This window comes from Mobula birostris, chromosome 30 (assembly GCF_030028105.1).
Source record: "Mobula birostris isolate sMobBir1 chromosome 30, sMobBir1.hap1, whole genome shotgun sequence".
NCBI classification, from domain to species: domain Eukaryota; kingdom Metazoa; phylum Chordata; class Chondrichthyes; order Myliobatiformes; family Myliobatidae; genus Mobula; species Mobula birostris.
In genome coordinates this window covers 14128472-14154116 of record NC_092399.1, presented here as the reverse complement: position 1 = coordinate 14154116, position 25645 = coordinate 14128472, and the positions used below count along the sequence as shown (strand labels likewise).

The 25645-nt window shown below is 38.4% G+C and overlaps 1 protein-coding gene across 2 annotated transcripts in view; it reads right to left on the bottom strand.

Annotated features, from left to right (window-relative positions):
• LOC140190589 (protein argonaute-4) overlaps positions 1–25645 on the bottom strand; it is an 81151-nt gene that overhangs the window by 28947 nt on the left and 26559 nt on the right. Inside the window, exons 5-10 of one of the 2 annotated variants that reach the window (XM_072247279.1) lie at positions 17159–17295; positions 12117–12251; positions 11119–11206; positions 10814–10961; positions 9804–9923; positions 3803–3985 (exon numbers count right to left, since the gene is read on the bottom strand). In XM_072247279.1, coding sequence (XP_072103380.1) covers positions 3803–3985; positions 9804–9923; positions 10814–10961; positions 11119–11206; positions 12117–12251; positions 17159–17295 — 811 coding nt within the window. The remainder of the gene's footprint in view (positions 1–3802; positions 3986–9803; positions 9924–10813; positions 10962–11118; positions 11207–12116; positions 12252–17158; positions 17296–25645) is intronic. The other variant, XM_072247280.1, reaches the window with a different exon arrangement.

Below are 25645 nucleotides of genomic sequence, written 5' to 3'. Positions count from 1 at the left end.
CACTTTGCATTAAGAATAGAAGATTTTAATGGCAATACTTATCCCTCTAATTTCTAACAAATTCTTTCCTTACAGGACAACACTTTTACCTCAAAGCATTTCAGTGATTCTTTCTTCCAAATATGACTTTCCCTACACAAGATCAAATCTCTACCCAGCATCTTAAGAGTGGACTCAAACTCAATACAAGTGTAGATGGACTTATTACTCTTACACTATTCTTAAACTCTTGTCAAAGGCTTCTCTACAATATGCACGTCACCATTCTTTACCTGAAAAGGAAACTTGGGACTGTGACCTCAGGGGAATTAAATTTCTCATGAACAAGTCAAACAATGATGCTAAATTAAGGTTAGAATTTAAGGAGCATGCTTATCTCCCCCCAAAAAATATAAAGCAATTTTGATAAAGTACATTATAGCAGGCCACAATTGTCCCCTGGCCTCTTGGCAGCACCTGAAAAGCAAATTCAAAATTGCACTGCACTGCTGGCTATTTAACCCATTGTGTCAATTCCCTCTAAAAAAACTAATTCATCACACTCATTGCCCTAGTTTTGCTTCCATTCTATGAAGGAATCAAACAAATATTCCACAGCATTTACAAGCAGTACATTTGTGATTTGATAATAATTTCAGTTTCTGGATATTTTGAGTCTTAAACATGTGCCTCTGGCTGTTAACTGCAATGCCAGGTTTATACTATCAGAACCATTCTTGATCTTGAACACCTATCAAATCTTCCTCAACTCTGGATCAATCAACTTAGTTGGTTATAGTATTATGCTAAAAAAAAAAACTGCAAGCTTTTGGATTTATTAACAATCACTCAACAACTTTGAATTGTTAAAAGAAAAAAAAACCTTTTAAGGCTTTTTAACAAATGCAGAGTCCCTATATGGAGACACAAAAAAATTGGGGGATCACATATCTGTAGAATATAGGGACATTTTTATGGATTCATTGAAATTCTCTAACCTCAAGGGAGCTGCAGGTACAAAGCACAGTTGTTTTTTGAATATTTTGGAACCAAGCGATAATGAAGTAGACCTTCTCGAATCAGGCCCATTGGATAACTGCTGCACATGATTCCTGCCCACCCAAACCTACCTACAAGTAGAGGGATGAACTCCAGTGATTTCATAAAGGGCTCTAATCTAGAGGCCTTGCCCTCGCAATGCTTTGACAGAAGTTTAAGTGTCTTTTGTCAAAGCTGATAAGCACTTTTTAAATGTTTCTTATATACGAATACTGTAAGTAATACAGATAATACACATAAAAACATAATTAAAAGGTTAAGTGAAAATTCAATAAAACACATAGGAAAAATTAAAGTACAATGATTTAAAAAAAATGTACCTTCTACTTTCTTTAGGTTAAAAATCCCCATTCAAATGAATGGAGGCTTCAATCCCATTCCAGGCATGATCCAGCTCAGGATCTAAGGGCCAATTCCTTACATATTGCTGGAAAGTCTCAGTAATGGGCATTGCATTGAACTACACATGTAGTTTTCTGATGGAGTAGAGGACACACACATTGATACTCAGCAAATGCAGTACTTAAAAGACTTACATGCGTGCGATTGGCTGAATGAATGGCGATTCAGCCTAGGAGTTATACAGCAGAAAAGTAGGAAGGCAGAGTAATAGGCAGCATCTTCCCAAGTATTAGAGTAGGCTCTAGGATAACAATGTCTTTACTCTTGTTCTAATTATAAATTTTGTCCCTGCTAAAGCCAAATAATCCTATCTTCTCTAATCTATCCATACAGTGGAGTCCTCATTCTTGTCTTTATTCTATTAGCTACATTAGATACGAATCCCAAACATTTGAAGAAAGGTCTTTTCACAGATTTTAGAACCTCTCTTTTTATAAGGAAGGAGGCTAACACTTTTCACAAGTCCTTTACTAGTTCAAACTGTTATTATTTAATTGGTCTCCTGGAATTACCTCAATGTCTCTAAACCATCAGAAGCAATGTCAAACATGAAGGCATTTCCTGCTAATACCTCAGGATGCAAACATTCAAAAGAAAACACTGGATAATTTTATCATGGCAATCATGAGTTAGGAGCATTGAAAAGGTAATCTTTTATGCAGTAACCGAATTCCACTTAGCAGAGTAAATTTAACAGCAATGACAAAATCCAAGGAAAAATATATCGCACAAAGGCCAACCCATTTAATACTCATTTAATACTCTTTTAAAATAGGAATGCAAATGTAGTCAAAGGAAGAGGCATTTAGTTAGTTTTTATTCTTCCCCAGTGTAGGCTAACTTCTAAGTTACAAATTCAGACTCTAATCAGCAACTTTTCCAACAATGACACAGACACAGACTTTGATTATTTAACAAGAATTTAAGGCTTTGCATTTTACTCAAACGCATTCTGTAAAGCTGTCTTTTGAAAGCATGCTTGTTGCAACTAGGCAATCTTAAAAGAACACAAACCTTTGTAGTAAGGAAAGGAATGTAGAAACTGGTACAGAGAGCAAAGATGGCCACAGAAGGGATATCAAAAGGAGTATAATTTTTAACTGGCCCTTAAAAAGTGAATGTCGATATGTAGTAACTTTGACTATTTTGTTGTCATTGTCCACCTAACCCATGGTGCATGGAGGGCAACTTAAGAATGAGAAATGAATGAGAACTGAAAAAAATCAGCATTTTATAACTGAAATTAATTACTTAACATGTTGATGCAAGAATAAAAATGACATTTCAATCATGCTATCTTGAAGACAGGGAAAATTATTCATTTTCTTACATATGCATATGTCTAAGCAAAACAAAGACAAAAACTTCTTTTTAATAGGACTCATGTAAGTGTGAGGGAAGATACATCAACATCCATATCTATAGTACTTGTCCAGTATACACAAAGGACCTGTCTTTAGGAGAAGATTTTGTAATGGACAAAAATACCACCCAAATTAAGAAAAACACCACTTATAATTGTTAAGATTAATTTGAAAATTAGATTTTGTGGTAAAAATGCTTAAATTCCTTATTTCACTGGTTTAAATAATAAAGTGGGAAAAAAAAGGCTGAGCTGACTTTTGTGGGAATTTATTCAAAAGGCCATACTTATAAACCTTAACTGACAATTACAATTGAACACATCTTCTACTTTCAAATTCTGTGGAAAAGGAAGTTTCAAACTTGAATTTACAATTTGTTATTATATAGTATGATGTGAATAAATCACTGGGGTATTTATGAAAATTTAATAAAGTTAACCGGTTAAAAGACAATACTAAATAACGATGCTTCAACTAAAATTCTAATATACATAAATACACTGTTCTGATTAAAAAGAATGATTTAATCACTTTGTTCTGTGTGTGGAACTCCAAGCCAGAGTAAACTAACAATATGATGTAGAACTCTTAAAGGCAGTGCAGTCTAGAGTTCTGATACAAGGTTAAGTACCTGAAATGTCAACTGTATGTCTATCTTTATGGACATTGCCTGACTTACTGAGTATCTCCAGCATCTGCAGTTTCTGTACCATTGTTACAAATTTGAAACAATATTCTTTGGGGTGGGGGGGGGAGAGGGAAATCTTCCAAAAGCAGTGCACAAGATGCTCTCCCTACTCAAAAAAACTATTTAAAATTTTAACCCTCAAAACTTATTTTGGACAGTTATGCTAAAACGTAATGAAGCAGCAGGTACCTAAAACAAAACAATAATTTTAACTATCCAGAACTAACTTTTGCTGGTAAATAGTTCGTGCTTAAAATAATTTTGCTGTACAACTCATACATATAGCATAGCGATGCACTATATCACTTACTTCAAGTCCTGTGCATTCACAATTCCAGCTGCTTCCGTCCAACATCAGACTTACCCTGCCTCCATACTGGAGCATCGGTGCAGGCAGCACACGACCTGTGACCTCAGTCATTTCATTATGAACGACAATACCAAACTCCTTTAGATATGGATCTGGCCCGCCAATCATACTGTTACTCTTCACCTTTTAAAAAAAAATTACTCACTGTCAAAATCTTAGAAGTATAATGTAATCAAGAATATTCAAATGCAAGAATTCATAGCTGAATGGCATATCAAGTTTTGCTACTTGAATATAGTAAAAAAAAATGACAGTTCAGTAGGATTAAGTGCCAAAGTAAAATTCAGTCCACCTTTAGATTCCATGAACTTTAGTCACTATGGTACAATTATGAAAACAGTTCATATAAAATATTGAGGCAGGTAGGCAAACATTGGAAAAGTTGGCTACATTTCCACATCTTGTACAACAAACACAATTGCTCAAAGCTACCCAATTATATGAATCAAAGAAAATCAATTCAATTAGTGCTGGTATGTCACAGGTCTGGGAATCCTTTTGACCACTAATTCTTCTATTTGTATTCACAGAGTAAACTTGTATCAATGCACCTAACAGAAGTGTCCATGATTCTGAAAGAGGAACAAGATAAAATAAGGATGACTTTATTTAGTTTGTTTTAAAAAAAAAGTTATTTTGTGACGATTTAGTTTGCCACTTCTGAGGACATAAGCAAAATGTAATATTGGAAGTTCTTTTTTAAACATGTATTCAATGTCATTTTTGTGTCGGCACAACTCAGTAAACTGTCCAAATCTTTGGATTCTTATTCCTAGGAGATGAATACTGAGCATAGCTAAACAAGAAAGGTTGTCAGCAAGAAACTGCACCACTTCTAAACACAAGAGAATCTGCAGACGCTGGAAATCTTGAGCAACACACAAAATGCTGGAGGGGCACAGGAAGTCAGGTAGCATCTATGAAGGGGAATAAGCAGTTGACGTTTCAGACCAAAACCCTTCATCAGGACTGAAAAGGAAGGAGACTGAAGCCAGAATGAGAAGTTGAGGAATTAGAGGAAGGGTAAAGTACAAGCTGAGAGGTGATGGGTAACACCAGGTGTGGAGGAAGGGAGGTGAGTGGGAGAGGAGGGATGAATAGGCAGCAGAGAGGTGATAGGTGGAAGAGGTAAAGGAGTAAGGAGGAGAAATCTGGTAGGAGCCGTATTATGTTTTGTAACTTCAAAACATTAAACTAATTCAAAAGGAAAACAAGACAGCCAAAAGATGCAATTCTTAAGTTTGTTCTTTAAGCGACATGCATGTGCATCACTTGGTAGCGACATGACCTATGCAATTCACTTATTTTTATATATATATATATATATATATATATAGCTCAGAATTAATTATTTAAACAAACAAAAATGCTTACTCAAACACTACTGGAACATTAAATACATAAGAGGACTGTGTACTATGGAATAAAGGGAAGGAGGAAGAGAACCAGAGAAAGGTGATGGGCAGGTGAGAAGAATGGGTGAAAGGGTGACCAGAATGGGCGATGGAAAAAGAGAGAAGGGGAAACAGGTAAAGTAATTGCCAGAAGTTAGAGAATCTGGCAAAAGAAGAAGTCAATAGACCACAGGTACCTGGGATACTTGCTGAGCCCAAAATGGCCTAGAAACAGAGCTGGAAGCCACGTGGCGCAAGATGGCAGCAGAGACAAGCTCACAGGAAAGACACGTGGCTGTGGTAGTTCAGGAACCTGACGACCCATACTCAATGATTCACAAACTGTTTCTTCTCTGCAACCAGATTTCTGAACAATCTATGAACACAACCTCATTATTCCTTTATTTTGTACTATTTATCTTGTAAATTATCGTAATTTTATGCTTTTGCATTGTACTGCAGCCACAAAACACCATTTTCATGTCATATTAAACAGTGATAATAAACCTGATTCTGATTCTACTTTCAAAATGTAATATTTTGCATTAAATTTTGTCTGCCACTTCCCCACCCCTTCCACCAGTGTCCTGTTTCTTTTTTAAGTCTATTAAGAAAATTCGTCTATTAAAGTCTATTATTTTCCTTGAGATTAACTTTTCTTCCAAGTTTTGTGTTACAGTAAAATTTAAAAATTGCTCCTGTACATCCAAGTCCAAATCATTCATATATATTAAGAAAAGCAATCTCCTTGTACGAATCAGGGACATTTTAGCATGCACGTGCACTTAGTGTACCACCTTTCATGACAGAGGCAAGTTCTTTTTCTCTTTCAAAAGGCAATTGAACAAATACACATTGCAAAGAAAATATTGAAAGGTGATGGGAAAGGATTTGGGATGGAACTAGCAAGTAGGTCTAGTAGGGATCTGCTACAGACACAATGTGCTCAGTGACCTCCTTCTGTGCTAAAGAATTGTACAATTCTATGATATTTACTTTCTTTTCTTGCTACTTCATTTTTTTTTAAATAAGTCAATTTCAGTCATTTTATGGCCTGTTAATGTTAGATACAACTCATTAGGTCTGGGTTAGTGGGGAGGTAGGCTTTATATACTCACCATAAGCCCAGCTTTAATATCCTTATATTATGTTAATCACATTTGTACAGGATGACTTGAGTATGCTTTCTTTTGGTTTCATCCTCTCATTTTGGTAATCTGAGGAATTTTGCCTTTAAATTCTTTATCCTAATCCCTCATAACAATATACCAAGACTTAAAATGAAACAGCTGTATCTTAAAAGGCCTTCCATTGTTCAAATAGTTTTGCCTGTGAAGTTTTGATCCCAATTTACCATCTATTTTTTCCTCTATAACTGTTCTAAACCTTGTGAAATTACAATCATTTCCTTGATGCTCCCTCACAGATGCTTGCGGCACTGGCCTGGCTTATTTCCTAAACAAACTTCCACAAGTCCATCTTCCCTGGGCCAGACAGTCAGTAATCATAAAAATTCTCCCATGCACATTTCAGAAGCTCCTCTCCGTCTCCTACGCATTATTAATTGCTGGTCTATAGTTCAATAACTGAAGTCCCCCATTATCACTATGCCAGAAATTTTGTGCACCTTTGTAATTTCCTTGTAAACTTGCTGCTCAATATTCTTCCCACAAGATAGTGGCCTATGGAATAGTCCCAGTAAAACAACTGCTTCTCCGTTTCCTAATCCTAAACAGGCATGTTTGGTCCTTGATTCAATACAGAACATCATCTTTCCCAACCACCTAATTCAGAAACTCTTTCAAGTGTCTTCAAAATGTAGAAATCATCCAGTTACACCACAAGATACAGAAGTAGAAGTAGGCTATTCTGATCATCAGATCTGCTCTACCATTCCATCATGGCTGATTTATTATCTCTCTCAAACTCATTCTCCTGTCTTCTCCCCTTAACATTTGATGCCCTGATTAATTGAGACCCTATCAGCCTCTGCCTTAAATATATCTAATGATGACAAGGAATTCCACAGATTCTTTATCCTCTGGTTAAATAAATTATTCCTCATCTGTTTTAAATGGATGGCTCTTAATTCTGAAGCTATGTTCTCTGGTCCTAGATTCGTTCACTGTTGGGAACATCCTCTCCACATCCAGTTCTATCCGGACCTTTCAATATTTAATAGGTTTCAAAGAGACCCCTCCCTTCATTCATCTAAACTTCAGCAAGTATAGGCCCAGAGCCATCAACGCTCCTCATATGTTAACCCCTTCATTCCTAGGATAATTTTTGTGAACCTTCTGTGGACTGTTCTGCACAAAAACACCCAAGTCCTCTGGCCCCTATCAACTCCGATTTTTGAATTTTCTCTGCATTTACTTAATAATCCGTGCCTTTATTTCTTGTACTAAAGTGCATGACCATGTATCTCCCTACATTATATTCCATCTGATATTTCTTTGTCCATTCCCCAAATCTAAGTCCTTGTGCAGACACCCTGCTTCCTCAACACCATCTTCCCTTCCACCATCTTTGTGTTGTCTGCAAACTTGGCCACAAAGGTATCAATTCCTTCATCCAAATCACTGACATACAAGAAGAAGAGCGGTCCCAACACTGAAGCCTCTGACACACCACTAGACACCAGCAGCCAACCAGAAATGGCCCCCTTTATTCCCACTCTTTGCTTCCTACCAGACAGCCAATCTTCTATCCACTCTAGTACCTTTCCTGTAATACCATGGGGTCTTATTTTGTTAAGCAGCCTCATGTCCAGCATCTTGTCAAAAGCCTTCTGAAAATCCATATAAACAACACCCACTGACTCTCCTTTGTCTATCCTGTCTGTTATTTCCTCAATGAATTCTAACAGATTTGTCAGGCAAGAAACACACATCAAAGTTGCTGGTGAACGCAGCAGGCCAAGCAGCATCTCTAGGAAGAGGTACAGTCGACGTTTCAGGCGTCGACTCGTCCTGACGAAGGGTCTTGGCCCGAAACGTCGACTGTACCTCTTCCTAGAGATGCTGCCTGGCCTGCTGCGTTCACCAGCAACTTTGATGTGTGTTGCTTGAATTTCCAGCACCTGCAGAATTCCTCGTGTTTGCGTTGTCAGGCAAGAATTCCCCTTTAGAAAACTATACTGACATTGCCTGAGGTTGAGACCTTATGTCACATGATATGCCTTCCAAGGTCTGAGGTGCCCTGCCTTTACTTCTATTTTGTTATATTGGTTCAACTAATAGGGAAAGAAACCAAAAAATGTACAATCATATTGTAAGTCATTTGTTTAAATGGATAAATAAAAGAAACACTTTTTATACATGGGCCTCCGTTCCTCCTGCACTTTGCATAAACTTACTGGGATTACAGCTTTCTGCTCTGCTACACAACTCTTCTTCCCACATTCCTTTTATTCAATGGGGCCATATTCACTGCTTATTTTAAACACTTCTTGAAGGTTTCTCACACAAACTCACTGGGGCTATGCTGACCATACTCATTTAAATTTACCATAGCCATTTCCTGCATTCACCACAAACCTTTACTGATCAAAATAGCACCAGGGAAAAACGGTAACTCAGGCAACATCTTCCACATAGCCCACAAAACTGATTCTTTTACTTCTTTAACATCTTCATTTTATTTTAAATGTGCTTCTGGTTCTGTTATAGCTTGTGACCTACAGTTTGAAGATCGATTTATGGATTGGACTGTAGTTCACTTGCATTCTTTCAGTTTTATGCTTTTATATTCTGTGTTTTTGCCCATTCTTTCTTGTTGCCATTTGCGCATTTTGTTTCTTAGCGTGAGGAGGGGCTTGGGGTTTGATATTCTTGTTGTTGTTTGCATATTTTTTTTGCGCATGGAGGGAAAGGGGTTGATGTTTGCCATTTTCCAAACTCTCTTGTATGAACCTCTTTAAGCTTTGATTTTGAGTTTTCTAGATGTACTGAATATCCTGATAAAATTATATAGTGTAACGCTAACCTGTTAATTTTCTAAACTGCTTATCTGAATGGATGCAGAACCATGGAGCATGATCTTTAAAGAAATTTCTGAGACTGGACACAACAGCATACTCAACAGACTTCCCTTTGCCACTAGGTACCAAAATTCACCTTCCTTTTCTCTTCCTCCAAATTGCCTGAAAGCCCAAAAAAAATCATATGAATCTATTTCTACTCAGTGTAATGGTCATGCCTGAGAAAACATTCTGCCCATAAGGTCTGTGTGACCCCATTTCAGCTGGCAAACCTGCAAATGACTAATGCATAGCAGGCAATGTAATTTGTAACACCTTACTTCACCATTTACGACTTAAGATTCTAATCACTGTCCAGGGACAGCTAATTTGGGTATTAGGGACTGATTCTTTCTGCATTAAATTCATAATTTGAAAATCATTTTTATATTACCTTTCAAGTGCTTCAAAATATTTAAATTTCTTCTTCTATTATCGACTTCCTGGTTAGTTTAGCTCACAGTCAAATCTGCACTGTATCTCCCAAAATAAAAATCACAAACTTTAAAGCTTTATCACTACTCACCAGACGACTAATCTCCTCTTGTCGGTCGGGCGCTGATCGTGCTGTTGCTTTGATCATTGTTGATGTCTGATTGTCTGTTAGTTTCTTGATACAACGTTGCCCAGCTACAATGTTACATACCTGCAAATGGAAAAAGTTAAAATGTAAATTCCTATGTTCTGAAAAAAAAAGGTCCGAACACAAAACCTTTCCAAAATACATATACAGATATTAGTGGGTATTCTTTCAATCTTCTAAAATAATTAGATACTCTAATTTTGTGCATTACTATCAAGGAAGGAAGATGGCAAAATAATGCATTAACAGCTCTTAAATATTCAGCAATGTAGAAAGTTGTTTGTTTCTGCAAATTGTTTTGAAGTCCATGAAATTCAAAAGATTAAAGCAAGACATATCAGCCTCTTTTCTTTTCACTACTCAGCACATGATCTTTAACTTTCTAAAGGAAATTTAACTTGGACATTTCTGCAAAAATGGCTATGGGTGGAGGACAGTTACAAGTAATGGAAATTTCCCAGTTCCATTCCAATTCTCTGTTGTTAGTCATTAAAAGCTGGAGCTGGATTAATGACCTGCAAGTGAATAAAATTTTAAGGTACATTTATGCCTTACAATGTGCATACAAGGTCATCAGAAAAGCAAGATACAACTCAGCTTTGATATGATTCACTATTAAACACTTGCAGTCAAGGATTACACTAATACTGACTACTTGGCAAGATTCCAAAGTGGATACTTATGGAATTACACATAAAAATTGAAAACAAGCAGTTTGAGGAGAATAATGTGAAAAATAAAATTTAGATTCAATGAGAGGGCATGGCTGTAGTAAACAAACAAACAAAAAATACTTTCCTTCACACTGAAAATGGTCATGCAGTAAAAGTGATAGAATTAAACAAAGTCAAAATGGTCCTAGAAGGTATGTGGACTCTTGAGGTGGGTCTGACCTTAAGCTTTGTTATAAAATCTGACTTTAAATGGTATTGCTCCTTATATTTCGATCTCACCTCAAGTGGCAGATAGGTGTGCTTCTGCTCCTGTCCCACCTGTAGACAAGGTAGATGGGGATACTTAAGTTGCAAGTTGTATTTTTGTTTGAAGTATTGTGCCACTGTACATTCCATTGCTTGCCCATTCTCCAGCTGCAGAGGAAACCTGGCAAAGGAGACAACTGACAAAAATCAGGAAAGCCAGTACAATTTTTAAGAGTCATGAAAGAAATATAAAATTGCATTGCACTTGGGAAAAAGATGGGGACTGAAGACTTACAAATGAAAAAGCTATGAAATATTACAAGCGAATGTGTACTCACGTCTGGTGACTGGCCGGCCGGCGGGTGACATTACATACTCTATACTTTCTTTTCATCTGTCCACAATGAGTCACCTCCACTTTTAGACCTGAAATAGGTAAATGAATTGGAATAGAATTGTTGAAATTAGTTGCTGAAAACAAGACCAGCAGATTGAAACATCAAACGTTTAAATGAGCTGTACTGGACAATAACCTTATTCTACACTTTTACTACTTGCAGTATAATAATTTAAAAGATAATATTTTAATATTAACTTCCATCATTTTGTTCATGTAAGCATGTTACAACTGCAGAAAGAATAGAAGAGTGGCATAATTTTCTATAATTAATATGGTTATTGTAATTCCCATTTCTACAAACAAAAATCAATACTTTTCATTCCTTAATATTTTGAATCAAGGTAAACACTGATTCTGTGAGGATGTTTGGTAAAAAGGCAGAGAATAAATTGGATTTAATTTTTTTCATTGAAAATGTTATTAATAACATTTTTAATCAAATGGACACATTTTATACAAAAATAATAATCTAATAACAAAAATATATTTAAAATGAGGCAACTGATTTTGCATAATACTCTAATTTGCAATGTTATAAAGTATATTACTGAAAAATATCGGTGTAAGTAACTTTAGAAGATATAAAACTCTTCAAACTAAGTTCAAATCTTGGGGTATGTAATCTTATCAATCCTAGAAATACAAAACACATTTAACAAAAAAAACAGCAGCACCTATTTACAAATAATTAACAAAACTCATGTTCCAAAACAGGCTATTTGAAGTGTGGTCAATCACACATAAATGTTCTATTCATATACATAAACAAAAAAAATTCTAAGTGATTCAAGGTTTTGTCTTAAAAAAGTTTCCATGCTGAGCTTAGAATTTTGGGAGTTCAAACAAATGGCCTATTAAAAGTTATTCACTTCAGCTGAACATATTCTTTTGCAGAAATTGACAGTAAACTTGCTTGCCATAGCTCATGCACATTACCTCTTATTTCTTTGGTAAATTTCACACGCTGAGAGTCAGTCAGTGGTTTATTTTGCTCATTGATATTCTGAATGTCTAATACCTCACACATGAACTCAATGACTGGTTGAGCTCTGTAAAAAGCTGTCGCAGACACTGTAAGACACAAAAAGATCACTTTTCTTGAAAGGGCAGCCTGCAATCAAATTCATATTCCTTACTCTTGTTTCCCGCCTTATCAATTTGAAACCATAGGTTTTTCCAGACTTCAAATCCAAGGAGATCCCTGATCAATAAGCTGAGTGGAATTAACAACAGGAGTGAGAGATGAACTAATGAGCTTCTATTTCTTTCCTTTTCCTGGCAGGCTAAGTAAAATGGAAAACCCATCTGTAAATTGCATAGGTAACCACTTTACTGAGGAACTATGTATTATTGATCAGCTTTAAGGCAAAGGAAAATACAAGTACATACACAACAGAAAGAAGAGAACATTTGCAGATGTTGGAAACCAGAGCAACACACACAAAATGCTGGAGGAACTCAACAGGCCAGGCAGCATCAACAGAAAAAAGTACAGCCAACGTTTTGAGACGAAACCCTTCGGTAGTACTGGAGAAAAAAGGCTGAGCGATAGATTTGAAAGGAGGGGGGAGGGGAGAGAGAAATGCCAGGCGATAGGTGAAACTTGGAAAGGAAGGGATGAAGCAAAGAGCTTTGAAGTTGTTTGACGAAAGAGACAGAACGTTATGGAAGAAAGAAGATGGGGGAGGGACGAGCACCAGAGGGAGGCGATGGACAGGCAAGGAGAGAACATGAGAAAGGGACAAGGGGATGGGAAATTGTGAACGGGGGGAAAAAACATTACTAGAAGTTTGAGAAATCAATGTTCATGTCATCAGGTTGAAGGCTACCCAAACAGAATAAGGTGTTGTTCCTCCAAACTAAGTGTGCCTTATCCCGACAGTGGAGGAGGCCATGAATGGACATATCAGAATGGGTATGGGAAGTGGAATTAAAATGGGTGGCCACTGGAAGATCCTGCTTGCTCTTGTGGATGGAGCATAGATGCTTGGTGAAGCAGTCTCCCAATCTATGTTGGGTCTCACTGATATACAAGAGGTTACACCAGGAGCACCAAACACTGTATATGACCCCAGCAGACTCAAAGATGAACAGTCACCTCGAGGGGGAGGGCGAGATTTCAAGAATCTGCAGATTTTCTTGTTTGCAGCTGTACAATCTTCAGAGGTTTTGGGGAGTATGCCTGCCCTGCCTGTAAGGGGCAGTCAGCAGTCCACTGGGATATTCACCAGAGGTTACAGCTAAAATCTTTAAGGCAGGGGTTCCCAACTCTTTTATGGCGTGAAGCTTTAACAATTAACCGAGGGGTCCGGAGACCGCAGGTTGGAAACCCCTCCTTTAAGGCCATGAGTCCTGACTGTGATTACATTCATTTTCTGCTGCTTGCTGAAGAATAGGATCTGGTTCTTGAGAACCACAAGCCAACAGTAGTCAAGAAATTATTTCAAAAACCAGAGGGGGGGGGTATTTTGTGTGTGTTGCTTCAAAAACCAGAATCAAGTTTATTGTCACTGACAATAGTCATGAAATTTGATTTATGGCAGCAGTACCAGGCAGCCATAATAAATTACTTAAGTTACAATAAAAATAAATAATTAGTGTGAAAGAGGAATAGCAAGGTAGTGTTCATGAACCGTTCATAAATCTATTGGCAGAGGGGAAGAAACTGTTACTAACATGCTGAGTGTGGGTCTTCAGGCTCTTGTACCTCTTCCCTGATGGACGGTGCAGACATGATCTTTTCTAGCAACCGATTATTATAGAAACTTGTATTAATCCAACAAAAGGACAGCTATAAAATAATGGGGAATGTTTACCCACAGTCAAGAATCGGAATTACAGTTTTCCAAATATTCAGATGACAATATGTACACCATAAAGTCAACCATTCTGATGCACATTATTAGATCAGTTAGGACCTTTTATTTTCAATGTATCATGTAATAGGAATAATCTATTTTCCTAATAATTGTAGAACCCTTAAGTCTACATTTGATGACAAATGTAAATGTTTGTTATGCAAATTTCAGTGAATCTGGTGAGAAAATACAGCAAACAATAATAAAGAATAGACAGACACCATCTTTGCAGAAAGAATCGGAAAATAAAATAATGCATTTTCATTTTATACTGCATGCCATAAATGGCCAAATTCAGATTAAACGATTGATGCACTGGTTGCATTTTGTAACATATGATGTATTACAGTGGTTTGCTAAATGTTAGATCTTGAGATGCATTTAACAGAATCCAATAGGCAAGTCATAATGTGGTATCGCTCACTTCTAATATTAATTTAGACAAGCTTTGAAAGTAAACGAGTTAGAGAAATATAAACAAGTATTTAAAACAAGTAGCTGTTGTATTTGGAAAGAGGCAGACTGATTCACCACAAAAAGATTAAATGAGCCATTTGGTTTATTTGGTCAATCTAATTATGATCAGCAGTCTTGCATAATGCAGCATTACCCTGGTTTATCCAAAAGTGCTCAGTTTTCCTAGCACTGCTGACACTGAAATCCAGAAAAAAGGTTTTATCTGAATCTAGCTTACATGCAAGACACTATTGGTCTCGGCCTCAAGGATGTTCTGTATTTATTTTTGCTTTTTCTTCTTCTTTCTAAGATTTTTTAACAAACCAACCACCCCACAAATTACACATCATTGTATCTCATTACAATTAATTCAGATGGGCCAAAACCACTCAATAAAAGTCCATTTCAGGATGCAAAATTACCTTACTGTCCCCTTAATCGTTCTGAGGACATTTGGTGTAATGGTGAGGTAGCAAGGTCAGTAGAAAGGTAATTGTGTACACAGTGTGCAAGGACAGTTCTTCACTTGCTTTACTACGTTCACTAAAGTGGTATGGGTACAACCTTCCCCAGAAGGGCCCTCCTCAGCAGCAGTGGAATTCCTAAAATTTTTTTATTCTTATTACAGGTGTCCCCCACTTTTCGAACGTTCGCTTTACGAAACCTCACTGTTATGAAAGACCTACACTAGTACCCTATTTTCGCTTTCAGAAGGTGTTTTCACTGTAACGAAAAAAATCAGCGCGCAATAAAAGGCAGCGCGCGCCCTGATCAGTCGCTCTCCCCCGGATTTGGAACGGCATTGCTTTAACACATGCCTGTGAGCAGCAGTTAGCAAGATGAGTTCTGAGGTATTGGAAAAGCCTGAAAGAACCCGTAAGGGTGTTACACTTAGCATAAAACTAGACATAATTAAGCGTCTTGATCGTGGTGGACAAAGTAAGGACAACATGAGTTTGGCTTGTGGAAGCCAAGAACTGATAGATGAAGAGCTGATGCAATTGGAAGAGGAAAGGATAACAATCAAAACCAAATGCAGTAGCCAAATGAATGTGAAGCAACTGCGTGAGATTTTTGCTGCAATGATAAAGTACGACTTCAATTTTGAAAGGGTATGTAGGTTTAGGGGATATTTGCAGGATGGTTTGAGTGCTTACAAAGAACTGTAGGATAGAAAAATGCGCGAGCCTCAGCAGTCAAGCAAGCCTTCCACATCAGCCACGGCAGATGACGAACCTCGACCTTCAACATCGAGGCGGGCAGTCATAGGAGAAGAAGAGCTGCCTTCTCTAATGGAAACAGATGACGAGATGACACCCCAGTGTCCCACCACCCCAACCTCCAGGCCACAGACAGATACCGATTCGCGGAGAATGCAGCGATAGCCAGGAGGCACACAGCACATCTTTTAAGAAAAAACCCGAAATGAACAACCTAATTAATTAAGTGCTGCCCAACATGTAAATGTCGGCCCAGATCAGAGGCGATGCAACCGGCAATGATATGGGCCGACAATTACGTATCGGGCGGCACCTAATTAATTAGCATGTTTATTTCGGCTTTTTTCTTAAAGATGTGCTGTGTGCCTTCCGGCTACCGCTGGACCCCTGCATGCTTCACGGCAATGTATCAGTCAGTGGCCTGGAGGGTGGGGGCCACTGCACTACCCCAACCTGCGACGACTCAGTCTAACACACCAACATCAGTGTGCTCTGCGCTGTCTTCCCGACTCCCGTAAGTGATACTACACTGTACATACATTATTTCTACTTTATGCAGGCTGTGTATTTTTACGTGTTATTTGGTATGATTTGGCAGCTTCATAGCTTAAAGGTTACTGGAGAGAGTGTTTTTGCCAACAGCGCTTATGTGAGATTTTCTGCCGAGAGCGCTTGCGTGACATTTTCGCTACCGAGAACAGTGCCGGCAATGATTGTGGAAAAGTATTTCTACTTTATATAGGCTGTGTATTTATCATATTATCCCTGCTTTTACTATATGTTACTGTTATTTTAGGTTTTATGTGTTATTTGGCATAATTTGGTAGGTTATTTTTGGGTCTACAAATGCTCACAAAATTTTCCCATATAAATAAATGGTAATTGCTTCTTCGCTTTACGACATTTCGGCTTACGAACCGTTTCATAGGAACGCTCTACCTTCGGATGGCGGGGGAAACCTGTACTGCTACTCGCTTATCAGAATATATGGATTGATTTCATTTGTGCTTCTGAAATGAATTAATAGGAAAACAGTAATCATATTTCACTACACTCCTTTTGAATATACTTTTTACAAAACAATAAAACTATATTTTAATCAACACATGATGACAACTTGAATCAAATAATTTTAGGACTACTCAGCAAGAGATCCAACATCTTTTTAATTTTGCACATTTAATATGATGGTCATACTTAGCTGAATTTAACATTTTGACAAGCACCATTAATCTTTATACCCAGCTGGATAACATCTTATCCATTTAAATAAACTACTAATGCTGCAGTTGATTAGGCAATAATTTGATGCTTTGAATCTCCCTGTAGGATGGTTTTGAGATTGAAATTAATGTTTTATGAAAGCACAAAAGCAAGTCAGATAAAAACATTCTGAATGCTGTAAGATACACATAATAAGTATGTTCACAGTTTAGCAACTCACCATCAATGTTTAACATCATATTCCACATGGCTGGTCGAACAGATTGATGGAAACCAAACCAAACTTCTCGACCTCCTCCCAGTGGGTGATAGTAACCCTCTGGAGGAGAGAAAAAGGAACGACCCACTGGGGTATACCTAAGGTGAATTGGGGACGGAAAGGAAAAAAAAAAGGTAATCCAACAAAACTCTTCTAATATCATCTGCTAAGACACTAGAGATTCAGACAGTGAAGAGAGAATATTTTACAAAGCATTTTTCTAGTGCTTACTGTAGCTTCTTCACAAAGCTGTTTCTCTACTGCTGAGGAGAAACAAACAGTTTTATTAGAATTATAAACTCTATAGCAAATATGTTAAGGTAAAACTAGAACAAGGAATTTGAAGAAGCAACTCCACACACAGTGGGAAAAAAACATGAATAGGTAAAGCGCAGGAGAAGCTACACACCATTCAGACACATCATGGTCAATCTGGATCTCAAGTTCTCACCTCGGAAAGACTGATTACATGCAGTACAGGTAATCTTAAGTAACACGTGTGCATGTTTTCAATGTCTACATGAGGTTCTGGTTATACAAAGGCACCAACCAGATACTGCAAGGTGTAGTAGGCATAGACCCAGGTCTGTAACATGATGTAAAGAATGTTCAGAAGGTAAGTCAAGGACAAAATTCCAGAAAAATTAGGAGAAATGCTTCTTTATTTCACTTCTAAATAACTCAGCTAGTTTTAACATCGGGAAATTCAATATGGACTTAAGCACAAATGAACAAAACTTTGGGGTAGCAGTAAGCTTTAATAGTCAATACATCACAGGGAGGGCAGTGAACAAGGAAAACCTAGCAGAGGTTATCCAGTGTTACATTGAGGAAACCACTGCTCAGATCACATGCCCGTTGAAGCTCAGTGCAGGATCCAAGATCCCAATAATTTTAAGAGGGATTCAGAAACAAAACCAAAGATAACTTTTACTCAGTTATTTTACTTCCATACAAATTTCTGCGCAGTTTGTCTTCTAATTAGTTTCTAAAATAGTTGTTAAAATTGGATGCTAGTTCTGTAGAAAGCAGGTTCGAGGAATGATTAAGAAAACATGGAGAAGGCAGATAAATTTAGAAGGTCGTTTTGCATGGATTTCAAAAAGCTGTAAATCAGCAATTTGATTGGAGGGCACAATTGCAATAAACTGGGAAGTGGCATAACATGATCAATCTCCATATTCTGATAAGCTTCATCTTATAATCAAAATGGCAGCTAGTAAGATAGCTAAAGTATTAGCTTTACTTGAACGAAATTCCCCATATTCTGGTTCGATTTCATTTAATGAAAAAATAGTGGTGGTGAACTGACTTATTGAAAAACTGTGGTCCATGTGTTGGAAGTATTCCAGCAATTCTAAGGGGAGAGCTATAAGAAGCTTAAAATTTATGAGAAGAATGGATAGAGTACACAGCTGAATACTAGAGGGCATGCATTTGAGGTGAGAGAGGTAAACTTCACAGCAGACGTGCAAGGCAAGTTTTTCTTTTAATAGAGTGATGGGTGTCTGGAAGATGCTGCCAGGACTGGTGATGGAGGTAAATATGACAGAGGTACTTAACAGGCTCATAGATAGGCACATAAATATGTACTGTGTGCAGAAGGGCCTATTTCTGTACTGTACTATTGTTCTGTACGTTCTAAGATACCACTCTTCTTTTATAATTAAAAATAAAGTGAATAAGCAAAAACAGGCCAAAATTGAGGTAATCCCTTTGCTAGGACAAATCTGGACAATTTACCACTTTACTGATTAGATGTCAGTATGTTAGTGTTGTAGCTGAACTGAAGACATTTTGCTTAAGGTATAATAAATTCTAGCAGTCAAGTCTGCAATGTTACACCCAGGTGCTCTAAAATCCTATTGCTTTTAATGGATCCAGCACACAGTTATCTCTTAATATTGTTGCAATTAAGTATGACTTATAGGACAGGAAGGGACCTCAGTAGATGGATTATTCAATCAACAATTCTGGTTGATTATGGCTTCAAATTAGCCCTTTGCGATCATTCAGGATGAGGATGATAATGCACCTCTATCTCCTATTAAATGCTAATAGTTTACCTTCAAGCATGATTGGATTTGGCAATACCCTAGCGCAGTGGTTCCCGAAGTGGCCAATATCGCCCCCTTGGGGGTGATGAGGAGGACATCGGTAACAAACTGAGAGATTACAGGCTTAATTTAAGATTGTAAGTATTTGATCCCCACTGCTTCAAAACTGATTACAATGATCATATAATCCTCATCTCTTGCTAACTCACCACATTCTCTTAGACTTTGCTCAAAGCACATTAAAGATGTTGAAAAACAAATGGCACTTCTGTATTTGGCATATCATGAGAAACCTGGATTTAAGAAATTGTAAACAAGAGAAAATCTGCAGATGCTGGAAATCCGAGCAACAATGCTGGAGAAACTCAGCCAGACGGGCAGAAAAAAAAAGTAGTCAACATTTTGGCTGTTATTTTGGGGCCTGGCCTGCACTCTACTTTAGTAGTGTTAGCTAGTATGGTTCCTCAACTCTGATCACGCAGTGACGCAATTCCTGTTAATTAGGGTATGGCATTCAGTGGGTTAAATTTAGTATCTGCCCTTTCAAACTGTCTTGACTGTATTTCTCTAGCCCACGACCCAACTGAGATATTGCTGCCCCAACTGATGTACCTTCAGGCAGAGTCAGGTTTTGCCTGAGCTACGGTGGCATGCAAAAGTTGGGGCACCCCTGGTCAAAATTTCTGTTACTGTGAATAGTTAAGTGAGTAGAAGATTAGATTAGATTATGAGGACATGCAGTCCCCTTTTATTGTCATTTAGTAATGCATGCATTAAGAAATGATACAATGTTCCTCCAGTATGATATCACAGAAACACAAGACAGACCAAGACTAAAAATCTGACAAAAAACACATAATTATAACACATAGTTACAACAGTGCAAAGCAATACTGTAATTTAATAAAGAACAGAGCATGGGCACGGTAAAAAAAAGTCTCAAAGTCTCGATAGTCCCATCATCTCATGCAGACGGTAGAAGGAAGAAAACTCTCCCTGACATGAACCTCCAGCGCCGCAAACTTGCCAATGCAGCACCCTGGAAGCACCCGACCAGAGCCAACTCTTGAGTCCGTCCAAAAACTTCGAGCCTCCGACCAGCCCTCCGACACCAAGCACCATCTTTGCCAAGCGCTTTGACCCCGGCCCCGGCAACAGGCAAAGCCAAGGATTCGGGGCCTTTCCCTCCGGAGATTCTCAATTGTACAGTCGCAGCGGCAGTGAAGCAGGCATTTCAGAAGTTTCTCCAGATGTTCCTCCGTGCTTCTCATGTCTGTCTCCATCAAATCAGAATTGTGCACGGTACCCTACTTAACAAATACCGATATCATTCACCGGAGAGGCTGCACGTGCTGCGTCGCGCCACCATCTTCTCCTCTCCCCAGATGAACTGATCTCTAAAAGTCATAAAGTTAAAGATAAAACATTCTTTTCAACATTTTAAGCAAGAGTAGTGTATTATTTTAGTTTAGTACAATTTTAGAGTGAAATAAAGGAAAGGAGCACCATGCAAAAGTTCAGGCACCCCAAGAGATTTGAGCTCTCAGATAACCTTTACCAAGGTCTCAGACCTTAATTAGCTTGTTAGGGCAATGGCTTGTTCACAGTCATCTTTAGGAAAGGCCAGGTGATGCAAATTTCAAAGCTTTAAAAATACCCTGACTCCTCAAACCTTATCCCAACAATCAGCAGCCATGGGCTCCTTTAAACAGCTGCCTAGCACTCTGAAAATTAAAATAAATGATGCTCACAAAGCAGGAGAAGGCTATAAGGAGATAGCAAAGCGTTTTCAGGTAGCTGTTTCCTCAGTTCATAATGTAATTAAGAAATGGCAGTTAACAGGAACAGTGGAGGTCAAGTGAGGTCTGGAAGACCAAGAAAACTTTCCGAGAGATCTGCTCATAGGACTGCAAGAAAGGTAAATCAAAACTCCTGCTTGACTGCAAAAGACCTTCAGGAAGATTTAGCAGACTCTGGAGTGATGGTGCACTGTTTACTGTGCAGCCACACCTGCACAAATATGACCTTCATGGAAGAGTCATCAGAAGAAAACCTTTCCTGCGTCCTCACCACAAAATTCAGCGTCAGAAGTTTGCAAAGGAACATCTAAACAAGCCTGCTGCATTTTGGAAACAAGTCCTGTGGACTGATGAAAGTTAAAATAGAACTTTTCGGCCACAATGAGCAAAGGTATGTTTGGAGAAAAAAGGGTGCAGAATTTCATGAAAAGAACACCTCTCCAACCATTAAGCACGGGGGTGGATCGACATGCTTTGGGCTTGTGTTGCAGCCAGTGGCACGGGGAATATTTCAATGGTGGAGTGAAGAATGAATTCAATTAAATACCAGCAAATTCTGGAAGGAAACATCACACCATCTGTAAAAAAGCTGAAGATGAAAAGAGGATGGCTTCTACAACAGGATAATGATCCTAAACACACCTCAAAATCCACAATGGACTATCTCAAGAGGTGCAAGCTGAAGGTTTTGCCATGGCCCTCACAGTCCCCCGACCAAAACATCATCAAGAATCTGTGAATAGGCCTCAAAAGAGTAGGGCATGCAAGATGGCCCAAGAATCTCACAGAACTAGAAGCCTTTTGCAAGGAAGAATGAGACTCTTAGCTGGCTACAGAAAGCGTTTACAAGCTGTGATACTTGCCAGAGCAGGTGTTACTAAGTACTGACCATGCAGGGTGCCCAAACTTTTGCTTCGGGCCCTTTTCCTTTTTTGTTATTTTGAAACTGTAAAAGATGGAAATAAAAAAGTAATCTTGTTTAAAATATTAAAGAAATGTGTCATCTTTAACTTTATGCCTTTTGGGAATCAGGTCATCTTTTACTTGCTTAGCTATTCACAGTAACAGAAATTTTGACCAGGGGTGTCCAAACTTTTGTATGCCATTGTATAATGGCGTCATAACTTTATTGATTGCAGCACTTGAGTTTGGTCTTAAACAATAGGTGATTGACTATGGTCAGTAATCCACAACAAAAATGGCTGAAGTAGACCAAATGAAAAATAAGTGTTAGATTTAGATTATGAAGACACGCAGCCCCCTTTTATTGTCATTTAGTAATGCACGCATTAAGAAATGATACAGGTCCTGACGAAGGGTCTCGGCCCGAAACGTCGACTGTACCTCTTCCTAGAGATGCTGCCTGGCCTGCTGCGTTCACCAGCAACTTTGATATGTGTTGCAATATTTCCACATATCACAAAACCCAGGACAGACCAAGACTGAAAAAACTGACAAAACCACATAATTATAACACAAACAACAGGAATTCTGCAGATGCTGGAAATTTAAGCAACCCACATAAGAGTTGCTTATAATATATAGTTACAACAGCGCAACAATACCATAACTTGATGAAGAAGTCCATGAGCTCAGTAAAAGTTCAAAGTCTCTCAAATGTCCCACATCTCACGCAGACGGGAGAAGGAAGAAAAACTCCCTGCCATGCCCGACCACAATCCGTCTCTGAGTCATCCGAAAACTTCAAGCCTCCGAATCAGCTCTCCGACACCGAGTACTGAGCGCCATCTCTGTCCGAACCATTCGACCTCTATCTCAGTCGCCAACAGCAGGCAAAGCCGGAGACTTTGAGGCCTACCCTCCGATAGATTCCCGACCACGCAGTAACGACAGCAGCGAACGAGCGTTTCAGAAATTTCTCCAGATGTTCCTCTGTGCTTTCACGTACCTCTCCATCAAATCAGAATTGTCCACGGCCCCTATTTAACGGATACAATATCATTTTTCACTGGAAGGTTGCGCACATGCGGCGCACTGCTCTCTCTCCTCCTGTATAGTGTAAGAGTTTCTGAAATATGGATTTATACCAGCACAAGGAACCAACAGCAGCCAACGAGTCTGTTGTATGAAAAAGCTTTTCAAATGAGCCAATGAAACCACCCATTCTTGAACACTTGAACAGAGTGCACTCTAATAAGGCAACTAAGACCTTGGCTTATTTTCAGTCACTTAGTGAAAACTATCAAAAATGGAAAACACTTTAAAACAAGCACTTCACAAAAGTGATAGTTTGTGTGCTTCATGCAACATTTCATTGCTCATTGCTTAATCTAGAAAGCCCCATAAAATTGGAGAAGAACTGATTCTGCCAGCACTGTGGGAGGTTCTGAGTATGGTTTTGCATAAGTCACTGGATCACACAAAGTAATTCTTCTCAGCTGCAACTCTGTTCAAAGACTGATAGATGAAATGTCTGAAAATGTGGAAGACACATTGCACAATATACTTTGGACAACAGAATTTGCTCTGCAGTTGAATCAGTCAACTTTGCCAAGGAACAATTATTTGCTCCTTGGTTATGTTTACGTCATAAAAGAAAAAAAGCATGGTTCAAGAGTTGTTACTTATCAGGGGACTAGAAATAATGACTCCCCTTTGTATCTGTTTTAAGTTATTGAGCAATTTTCCCCAAAGGGAAAGACATTCTGCTCACCAACATTCTTGCTTGTGCAACAGCTGGGGCACCATCAATGACAGGTGGGCACTACGGGATTATTTTTTTCTTGGAAAAAAGCTGTAGCTAACATATTTACCATTCACTGTGTAACTCACAGACATGTCGCAAGAAACTAAGGTGATCAGCTGCACAAATCGTTATATACTGTTATCACAGTGGTAAATAAACTCAAGTCCCATGCTCTGAATTCGCCTATTTCAAGAGCTTTGTACTGAGAATGATGAACAGTTTGTACATTTGCTGGTGCACACAGAAATCAGATGGCTCTCAAAAATAAACTGCCTGAGATGTGTTTATGCTTTTTGAAACTGTGATAAAATTTTTTGAAGACTCAAATGCTTTACCCAGTAATCAACTCAAGAAGTTTACTTATTTGTCATAACTATTCACAAAGTTTAATGAAATCAATTTTCAATTGCAAGGAAATGATGTGAATCTTATGAAAGTCAAATAAGTTGTCTCCACATTTCTGTCCAAGTTAACCTTACTTAAATGCAACACTGGCTGTTGCCACCTTTTCCAATTTCCAAGCCTCTCAAAGTTAGAAGAAAAAGAAAGAATACCATATCATGATCTTCAAGTATATTGTAACCATCTGAGTGAGCTGCATAAAGACATGTCAGACAGATTTCAGGACCTCCCCTCAATCCAAAATCCAGATTGGGTAATAAATCTACTCCTGAATACTTGTAAGGAATTAACAGGAAGGATAGAGGAAGAACTAACCTCACTTCAAAATGACTGAATTGAAGACAAGGTTAAAAAAAAATCATATCAAGACTTTTAGCTGCAGAAAGAAATTACTGAACCCCATCCTGCATTGTGGAAAAAGGTGGAAATGTTCTTTGTTGTTTTTCTAACATCATATTCACTGGAGCATGGTCTCAGTGTTATTGTCCAACTTCTTTCAAAGCAACAAAACAGACTGCAAATTACTGAACGTGGGGACTTGAGATTCCTTTAGAGTGACATTTGACAATGTGCCACACAAGGTTGCTTACCAAGTTAAGATTCCATGGGATTACAGAGACGTTATTAACATGGTTGGAGCATTGACTGATTGGTAGGAGGCAGCGAGTGGGAATAAAAGGATCGTTTTCTGGTTGGCTGCCAGTGACTAGTGGTGTTTGCAGGGGTCGGTGTTGGGACCACTTCTTTTTATGCTGTATATAAATGATTTTGATGATGGAATAGATGGCTTTGTTGCCAAGTTTGCAGATGATCCGAAGATTGGTGGAGGTGCAGGTAGTGCTGAGGAAACAGGTAGGATGCAGAAGAACTTAGACAGATTAGCAGAATGGGCAAGAAAGTGGCAAATGAAATACAATGTTGGAAAATGCATGGTCATACACTTTGGTAGTAGAAATAAATGTGTGGACTATTTTCTAAACGGGGAGAAAATACTGGAATCTGAGATGCAGAGGGACTTGGGAGTTCTTCTACAGAACACCCTGAAGTTCAACTTGCAGGCTGAGTCAGTGGGGAGGAAGGCAAATGTCGTGTTAGTACTCATTTCAAGAGGTCTAGAATACAAGAGCAAGGATGTGATGTTTAGGCTTTATAAGGCACTGGTGAGACTCACCTTGAGTATTGTGAACAGTTTTGGGCCCCTCATCTTCCAAAAGATGTGCTGGCATTGGAGAGGGTCCAGAGGAGGTTCACAAGGATGATTCCAGGAATGAAAGGGTTATCATATGAGGAACATTTGATGGCTCTGGGTCTATACTCGCTGGAATTCAGAAGGATGAGGGGAAATCTCATTGAAGCCTTTTGAATGTTGAAAGGCCTAGACAGAGTAGATGTGGAAAGGATGTTTCCCATGGTGGGAGAGTCTAGGACAAGAGGGCACAGCCTCTGGATAGAACCCTCTCAAAACAGATGTGGAGAAATTTCT